Source organism: Gasterosteus aculeatus, chromosome X, assembly GCF_964276395.1.
Source record: "Gasterosteus aculeatus chromosome X, fGasAcu3.hap1.1, whole genome shotgun sequence".
NCBI lineage: Eukaryota > Metazoa > Chordata > Actinopteri > Perciformes > Gasterosteidae > Gasterosteus > Gasterosteus aculeatus.
In genome coordinates, this window is record NC_135698.1 from 4168294 (window position 1) to 4177960 (window position 9667).

The 9667-nt window shown below is 47.0% G+C and overlaps 1 protein-coding gene across 2 annotated transcripts; it reads left to right on the plus strand.

Annotated features, from left to right (window-relative positions):
- Positions 1 to 1021: 1021 nt before the first annotated feature.
- Positions 1022 to 8466, plus strand: det1 (DET1 partner of COP1 E3 ubiquitin ligase). Of its 2 annotated transcripts, XM_040163589.2 has the most exons (9): positions 1022 to 1292; positions 1874 to 2237; positions 2425 to 2691; positions 2797 to 3009; positions 3376 to 3599; positions 4265 to 4394; positions 4774 to 4964; positions 5942 to 6133; positions 7647 to 8466. In XM_040163589.2, the coding sequence occupies exons 2-9, from the start codon at positions 1989 to 1991 to the stop codon at positions 7834 to 7836; spliced, it is 1656 nt and encodes a 551-aa protein (XP_040019523.1). In that variant the 5' UTR covers positions 1022 to 1292; positions 1874 to 1988; the 3' UTR covers positions 7837 to 8466. The 2 variants fall into 2 exon arrangements, with proteins under 2 accessions (XP_040019523.1, XP_077938579.1); XM_078082453.1 differs by having other exon boundaries at positions 2425 to 3009.
- Positions 8467 to 9667: the final 1201 nt, after the last annotated feature.

Here is a 9667-nt window from a genome sequence, read left to right on the forward strand (position 1 = left end):
CCTATTTTCCGCACTCCAAGGTGCACTTAAAAGCCTTTAATTTTCTCAAAAAATGACAGTGTGCCTTATAATCCGGAGCGCCTTATATATATGGATCAATTGGTTAATCGGTTGATCCATACTGGTTGTACACGGCGCTCAAGGCGGGGTGGCGGACGTACCTCGCAGCATCGATCGAGCCCTGAAAGCACCGTCTCCAACCCCCCACCCTCCCCACCCTCCCCACCCGACGTCAAACGTTTGACTGCAGTATCTTATGCGCCTTATAATCCGATGCGCCCGCGTCATTTAATCATTCCTAGTTTATGTTTTGATCAGAGTTGTGATTAAAGGTTTGGGTGGGCCGCAAAAGATTTTCAGATTTCAAATTGGGCCGCGGCATTCTTGAGTTTGGGAACCGCTGGTGTAGAGTGGCCAAAGAGCCGTTGGTTTTCCTCTGCCACTTCAGTCAAAGCAATTATAACCATGTTCAAAGTTTGCCAGAACACTCCTCACTTGCACACCCACCGACTGATCAGTAAATTGGCACTTTGGTTGGCTAAATCAGCAGGTGTATGTCTGACACATGTGTAGTCAAACTACAAGGTTTGACCTCATATTGCAATTCAGTGCGGTTACTTACTTAAAATTGTACCCCTGTAATTGTAACCCAGTATGAAATGTAACACTGGAATGCTCAGAAATATATTAATAGCTCATTAGTATTGGCTTGGGTTACAACCCTATATGGTAGAAGACTTCATAATTGCTGAATGAAAACAAAAGTTAGGTGGTTTCCGTCATCTCCCACCAACAATTAATGTTTCATCCACCCCATCTAACATAAGTGTTGGGTTGTACACACTAATTATTGTGTATCTTGATGCCAAGATACTTCAGCTCGATCATAACATTGCACAGTATTACTGTCTGTTATTTTTTCACAGTTTTTGTTTATATTTCAATGACAGAGGGTGCGATACCATTTCCCCCCTGAGGAGGATGTGGGGGCGCTCGTCTCTACTGCAGCACCGCCGACCGATTCTTCTTCTGCGCTCACCTCCCGGCTCACTCACAACAAACACAGCGGCTCTTCAGACACACGCATAAGTGCTCCACGTAGTCGGAAGTTTGGATAAACGTCACGCTCACGGTCACTCTTGCTCCGTGCGACACAAATAAAGCCGGGCATGTACCACTGACGCGAGGCAGAAGCTAGCATCGCTGGCCTTTGCTAAACTGAACTGCCGCGTGCTAACGCAGCCCGGCTCGATTTGGACGCAGAGAGCTTCCTGTCGGATTTTTAACAACGAGTAAGTGTCAAATGTAAAAATCACCCGTAGCGGCTCTTCGTTTGTTGAGCCAGTGTCGCGTCGTTGGAAGTTCTATCTGCAGCCGAAGACAGCGGTGCGACTATAACACAACTACTAACGGTTATATATTTATATCCGCGCGTCGCTTCCCTCGTCACGTGCAGAACTTAATTACTTCCATGTCGTCAGCAGCTGTGGGGGAGCTTTTGTTAACGGAGAAAGGCCCTCGTAGTTCAAACACATGTCTGACAGAAAGCCCAGCTCTTCACCCCGGGGCCATTTAATCTGTCGCGTTGCATTATGGGAAAGGCGTGATCGAGTTGGAAGGGAATTAAAAACCGGTCAATTACGCGAGTGGCTGCAGGTTTTTGCTTCGCTCACCTGCCAAAAAACAAACAAACAGTGGTCATCGATTGAGTTCCCGCAAGATTTCGGAAACCACCATCGACAGTGCTTAAAAAGCACATTTCCAACCCAGTATTTGGTTGTAAGATTGATTGTTCAGATTCTCATTTCTCTGTACGCTCTAACCTGTTTAACTTGAAAACTGAGCAATTTGACTCCCCTGTCTCCCCTCTCAGTTTCGATAGAAAACCGGGGTAAAAGGCCTGCACTATGGTGTAGTTTGTCCCCGTTCTGGCCGCCGGTTTCACCGCCTTCTGAGCAGGCGTTTGAGATTGTTCTCCGATCACAGCGATGGACGAAGACACGCCGACCCTGAAGCCCAGGCGGATACAAAATCAAAACGTAGTTCATCGCCTCGAGAGGCGCCGGATCTGTTCGGGCCGACCCGGAGCTCACTGGTACAGAGTACGGTGCTTCCACCAGAACCTTTTCCCAAACTTCACTGTGGTCAACGTGGAGAAGCCCCCCTGCTTCCTCAGAAAGTTCTCGCCCGATGGCCGCTGTTTCATTGCCTTCTCCTCTGACCAGACTTCTCTGGAGGTAAGATCCCCTCATCTCCGCTCGCTTTTCCCACTCTACATTGCCGTTAGGCTCTAAATATTATTTATTTATTTTATCTTCCAACCGTCAAAAGCAACTAGAACAGACTCGTTCCATCAAACTGTCAGAAGTACCAGAGACAAAGATATGAGAGAAATACTTTCCGATCCCAACGTTCCTCCTCCAGATATACGAATATCAAGGCTGCCAAGCGGCTCAAGACCTGCTGAGAGGCCAGGAGGGGGAGACTCTTCTGACGGCCAATGACCAGCGTTCCCTCAACATCCGAGGCCGCCTGTTTGAGCGCTTCTTCTCGTTGCTCCACGTCACTAACGTGGCCTCGAACGGAGAACACCTCAACCGGGAGTGCAGCCTCTTCACGGACGACTGCCGCTACGTGATTGTCGGGTCGGCCGTGTACGTCCCAGAGGAGCCGCCGCCTTACTTCTTTGAGGCAAGAACACCGCAGAAGTATAAGGAAATTCAAAAATATGTACAAATGGACTCCTGTAGTTCGGTTCCGACCACGGCTTTCCTCCGCCCTCCATCCCCCCAACAGGTGTATCGCAACAACGAATCTGTGACTCCGAACCCTCGGTCCCCTCTGGAAGACTACTCCCTCCACATCATCGACCTGCACACTGGCAGGCTGTGTGACACCAGGTCCTTCAAGTGTGACAAGATCATCCTGTCCCACAACCAGGGCCTCTACCTGTACAGGAACATCCTGGCTGTGCTGTCGGTCCAGCAGCAGACCATACACGTCTTTCAGGTGAGCGCGTTTGCCCTTTTTTAAAGCGTAAATCTCATGTTGCCCTTCGGATGACATGTCAGCAAGGGATTTTAAAGGAGGTGTTTTGACATCTTTAAAAGGCACAACACTTTCTGAGACATTAATGTTTGTTGTCGACGGGCATTTAAGTTTCCTTTCGCTCCTCGATGCCGATTCCTTAATGGCACAGCTGCACAGTGCAAACTTCAAGGACACCCGTGTTAGTTTACACCATCTAATATGAAAGCTTGACAATAGAATGGCTGAAAGAAAAAACTTTAACTTTAACGTGCAGATACATAATAGTTAAATAAGTTCAGTAATCTGACACTTTGCTCCTCACTCATTTCTCTCTCCTCATCCCAGGTGACTCCAGAGGGAACGTTTCTCGATGTCAGGACTATAGGACGGTTCTGTTATGAGGACGACCTCCTGACCCTCTCTGCAGTCTACACTGAGGCCCAGACCGAGAGTCAGCCGGGCTTCCCCCGCCTTTACACCGACAAAACCATCAACTCCCTCAAGCACAGGCTGCTGGTCTACCTGTGGAGGAGGGCCGAGCAGGACGGCAGCGCCACCGCTAAGAGGAGGTAGACGCCGTTAGTCTGTTTCCTGTAGTCTCTTTGATGGTATTCTCCATTAGCCACGCGTTGGCGTTGTTATTCAGATGTCCTGGTTTCTGGTGTCTGACCTTAAATGCGTCTGAGCCGCAATGAGCAGTCAGTGTAATTCTGAAGGAGAGCTTCAGCATTGCAGAAGTATGTGGATTAAATGATTTATTTATTGATTATTTACTTGAACAAGGGGTAAAGAATTAAGAATCATTTAGCATTTGGTTTGTCAGATTTTTTTAACAGAATGAAGGAACTAAACTAAACTAAAAGTCCTTTGATGCACAGTCCTGTTATTTCTATTGTATCTCAAGAGCCGTGAAAAGTCATTTTAGTCCAATCGTTCATTTAAAAAATATGTGTACTAACAATTGAAACACAATTTTATTGCAAGGAAACCACACCAACAGTCATTGGGTTGTTGTTGTTGGGGCAGTTGGCTGATGTCTGAGTTGGATGAAATTAATGAAAAGGGGAATCTGAGAGCAGTAAAAGGAGACTGACAGCTCTCTCCAAAATAGACCACGTCACACCTCATCTTATTTACTCCACGGCCTGTTGTGAATGTGTGCGTGTATTTAGTTACAGTTGCTCATTTGCTGATCTGTTTATTTCTCCCTGCTCTTGTTTTTGTTGTTTTTTAGATTTTTCCAGTTTTTTGACCAGCTGAGGAGGCTGAGGATGTGGAAGATGCAGCTGTTGGATGAGCATCACCTTTTCATTAAATACACCAGCGAAGACGTGGTCACACTGAGAGTCACCGACCCCTCTCAGGTAAAACACACACACACACACGCACATATATGAATTCCTCCCAGTGTTCTCCTCGTCTCCGTCCTCGGCTCCTCGCGTGTCTTTTGTTGTTTGTGCTGCATTGCAGGGATTCCTCTTTCAGGTCTCCAAGGAGACGTTTGTTTCACAGATTCTCTTCAGTCCTGTTACTCATTCATAGTAACACAGATCTAATCAATGTATGTTTTTACATACAGGAAATGTCTGCTCTCTGAGTTCCCTGCAGAACAGCTATTTCTTTCTCACTAATGGTGAACAAATCCAATAGTCTCAGTCATTAGGAAGGCACATCATTTGTAACACGATAGTAACACATGTCTCCGTTCCTGGCGGTGTGTGGATTGTCCCACCTCTCCCACAGCCGTCCTTCTTCGTCGTGTACAACATGGTGTCCACTGAGGTGCTGGCCGTCTTTGAGAACACCTCCGACCAGCTGCTGGAGCTTTTCGAGAATTTCTGCGACCTGTTCCGAAACGCCACGCTGCACAGCCAGGCCGTCCAGTTCCCCTGCTCCGCCTCCTCCAACAACTACGCCCGCCAGGTCCAGAGAAGGTATTAAATGATATGTCATGTGTACGGACGGATGGTAGACTATTGAATTGAAATGCCAAATAGATTTATTTGAAAAAAGATTGAATGTATTTCAGTTTGAACATAATTATAGTAAAACTGCAGGTTCTGGGGTTCCTTTCTGAATGAAAGAAGGGGGGTGGAGGAACCTGATGGTGTGAAGCCAAATGTCAGGGAGGATTTGAAGGAGGCGATAAGGAAGGGAAGCGGATCAGCTGTGATGCCTGGAGGAGGGGCAAGGTTTAGGGACTTCTAGATATAGAAGACGTTAAGAGAGCGCATGGCTGGAGGAGCCGTGATTAAATTTGGCGCTTCGACTCGCCAGTGTAAGTGACAAAATCCTCTGGAAGGTGAAGAGGGAGGACCAGACAAAAGGGGGAGGGCTGTGAGGCAGGAGAAGATGAAGGGTGGTTTGAGCGAGGCAAAAGGATTAGAATTGGATTTTAGAATCTCGAAAGCTGATGTCGGGAAGAGGAAGAGGAGAGATTGAAAGCTGGCGAATACGTTCAGCAAACCCGGTTTGTTCCATTTACAACTGGCTCGCAAAAGCCTGGTTCACAGAATATTATATGGCTACTAACGCCATATAGAGCCGAATAGGTAGGTCTGCAAATATGTGGCACAAGATGAGAGGAAAGTAAACTAAAACTACGAATGGAGGGTAAAACCACAGACCGTGTTGGTTGTCTGTGGCAACACGCAGGACTATAATTTAGCTACGAGTGTTTGAAACAAAGTGCTTGGATTAGACACGAAGGTCCCCACCAAAGCGTCCCCCCCCCCCTCTCCGAGGATCCAAACCAGGAGGAGTCCCACTTTGGGATCATCAAAGCACTTTGGTGGACACAGTGGGTAGAGAGCGAGAGAGGGAGCCCATTCACTGGGGAATCTCTGTTGCTCTTTTATGTTGTTGTGCTGAAACTCCCTCCCCCCTTCCCCCCCGTCCCGCTGCTCCTCAGATTCAAGGACACCATAGTCAACGCCAAATACGGCGGGCACACCGAGGCGGTACGGCGGCTGCTGGGTCAGCTGCCCATCAGCGCCCAGTCCTACAGCAGCAGTCCTTACCTCGACCTCTCCCTCTTCAGTTATGATGACAAGTGGGTGTCTGTGATGGAGAGGCCCAAGACCTGCGGAGATCACCCCATCAGGTACCGCCTCTGCACAGTGCATGACGAGTAGTGTGTAATGTAGGTCTTTGCTGGATATAATTGAAGCATAAATGATTACATTCTTTATTCTTTCCGTATATGTAAATCCAGACGCATCTAAAAATATAAAGCGGCGGTACAGCAATTGCATGGCATAATTTCCCTCGTCTCAAAGTTAAACCTCCAAAATGATCTATTGTTATCTTATCTGTTGTGGTTGTCATCTATAGTTTATTTGCAGGAAACAAGTAATCCAAAATTATGAGATCAATTATTTTAGTAGTTTATTTGAATAGTTGCTTAGATGGAGAAAAAAAAATATCTGTGTTTCTCTTTTTAATATGTTTCATATGGTGTTAAGAGTTAAATGGCTAATAAAAAAAAAAAACCTCCTTAAAATACTGTTTATTGTCCCATCAAAAAAATGTTTTAGATCTCAGTTGAACATGTCATTGCGTTGAACTGTAAAAATCACCTTTCAAATACAAACCGTTACTGACGCGTGTCGATGTAAATGCGCACTCATAAATGCGACCGTCAGAAATTCTGAACTATGCAACTGATCAGCTGAAAACCGGTACGGCAGAAAGGATACTTTGATACCTTCCGCCCCTGGTGACATCCCGATCCCTTATATCAGAGGCTCTTTTTGGGTGCTTCCATGTATACATTTTTTTTTTCTTTTGTTAAACAGCAGATGCATTTGAGTACTTAATTGGCTGTTGATCACCATGGCAACAGCCGAAGCCTTACCGTTGAAGTAACACATTCCTCAGTGTGTGCTCATGCGGCCGCTGTGTTGCTTTGGCCACATTTAGGGCCGATAGATGGGGCTGAATGTCCGAGTTGGCCAGCAACATTTTTGAATGCATCAAGGTCCACACTATCCTCCGCGCTGTCACACGATCCTGTGAACTTCCCAATAGTGGGATTAATAAAGGAATATCTTATTAGGGTGATGCGATTTTCCCTAAAAGTAGCCAAGAGAACAAGGAAGTTCTCTTTTGGAGACGCATCTAGAGCTCACGCTACTTATCTACTGGTCCACCGGAGGCGGGACTAAGAAATGACAATGTGAAACAACTTGTAGTTCTTATCAAAGACCGAATGAGCAGCGACTAGTAGTGGGAGCATTATGACTCTCATCCTGACCAGAGCTCAGCATCCCATCTGCAAACTGGACTCTTCCATTCATAAATGAATGGATTTCATATTCTCCTTGTTTTCTTTTTTTGATCATGATTTTTGTTTTACGCTTGTTTGCCAGGCATCTGTTTTTTTCTTCGATATAACAGATTGATTACAGCACATGCACGTTTATGAGGTAATCTAACATGTCTGTTTTGCTGGAAGCTTCTTATCTCAGAGCGTTTGATTTGTTCCGTTTATCTGACACTCGGCATATTTTCATCACCACGTGTCCGCTCACTTTCCTTTCTCTCGTCTCCGTAAAGACTGGGCCAAATGAGGGATTCAATGGCATTAATTTCTCTCCGTCCCCGTCACTCACCAGGTTTTACGCGCGGGACTCCGGCCTGCTGAAGTTCAAGATCCAGGCCGGGCTGCTGGGGCGGCCGGTAAATCACACCGTGCGGCGCCTGGTCGCATTCACCTTCCACCCATTCGAACCCTTCGCCATCTCTGTGCAGCGCACCAACGCCGAGTACGTGGTCAACTTCCACATGAGGCACGTCTGCGCGTGAGGAGCTCAAACCAAAATTGGACTCAAATTGCAGGAGCGGTGGGCTCCTGTTATTAGCCAACGGTGACGGTGCATTCAAACAAGTGCTCCATCAGGAGGCACAAAACTGTGGTTCTGTGAGTCGCCTCCTCCTCTGTAGTACATCAGCGGTCCTCTCCCGCTGATGCAAAACCAGTGTTCCTCGCCGCTTTGCCCCCTCCCTCATACAGCGGTCACTCCTCCCCCTCCGCGAGAAGGTAGCAATTCTGCCTCTTTCCTTTCGTCCGCACCGCTTCACCTCTCTCCCCGCTTCCTCCTCAGAACAAAGCGGGTACCTGTAGGGAGGAGAGCCTGGAATAAGTGTAAATGGAGACGTAGAGAGAGTGATTGATGTGCGACGGAGGTGGGAAGCAGCAGGCAGCTGGACCTTTTGGAAGAAACCAAAGGTGTTTTCTTTTTCTAGCGTACACTTAAAAGCTGCACATTCATATCAGAATGGCTTGTCCAGTAGGTCCGTGAACAGCTGTCCAACAAACATCTTTTTTTCTCACATGGATGGGGAAAGAGGTCTTTTTATACCATAATGCTTTTACAGGTTTTTACATATTACCACTTGTATATATTTTATGCCAATAAAATGGTCTGTAATTTGCTCATTTTCTTTTTTGTCTTTATAGAAAGTAGAAGGTTTGGAAAAGGACAAAGATGTTTTGGGGGATTTCTTTTTTTTAATTTTTTTTTTAGCATTTTAGTCTATGCAGTTTCACACTATATGGTCAAATTTAATTTCAAGCTCTTATGAGAGCATTACCCACTGGACGGGATGAAGCTTTGCTAACCTGAAGTCAATTGTGTGCTGTCGTGCAGGTGACTGATTTTCCCATCATACTTTGTCTAATGTTTTTTTTTTTTTTAACCGGCTGTATCACATACCGCCGTATATCTTACCGGAGCCCCATAATGAGCCTGAAACGATGTTACCGTGAAGCTCCAACATGCGGAGCGCAGACAGGATGCAGTGGAAATGTCATCATGTTTCATTTGAATACTGATCCCTGCAGTCTGTCCTGCTGCAGCCCATAACGTCCCATCTTATATCACAGTGCACCATCTGTTTAGCTCAAATGTGTTTATTAAAAACCCACGCAGATAATCTACAGATATGCAAATAAAATGTGAAAAAAACCCCACTCCTGACATGAATGCAAGGTCGGCAGTATCACTTAATGAAAAGGGGGGAAAGCGCACACCGCAGCAGCTGCAGGAGGTCAGGGCGGTGTGGAGAGCAGGTGCGGAGGGATTAAATGTTCTCCCAGCCTTGGTTACACACTACAGTGGACCTACGCCGGGTGTGTTTGTGATTATCCGGGAGACAGACTGACCGGGGTTCACGGATGAGGAGATGAAACAACCGGCGGGAGGCAGAGAAGTCGGGGATCGATGTTCCGCGCAGTGACCGCAACACGCGACAGCATCTTTTTAACTCCCGTTTTTTTTTTTTACATTTCCAAAGCACATGGCACCTCGCGGACGCGGGCTTGAGCAGGCCGTGTTATGTCACTGTCATTACGGCCTGTTTGCGTAAGCGGCGATAATCAACTAATTAACGCCGCAGGAGGCGCGCGGCGGGCGCTGACATGCGCGCGTGAAGGAGGACTCCGTTGTCCTCGTTCGTCCGACACGTGGTCTCCGGGAAACGCGCCGGCGAGCGCTTCCCCCTCTTATGTTCAAGGGTTTGCTTCGTTTGCATGTTTCAGCCAATCCGCGCTTCTACCCAGCAGCCGCCCTACGCGCAAACCGGTTCAGGGTGGCTGCCGAGGATAATATCGTCTACATTTTTTTTTTTTTTTTTT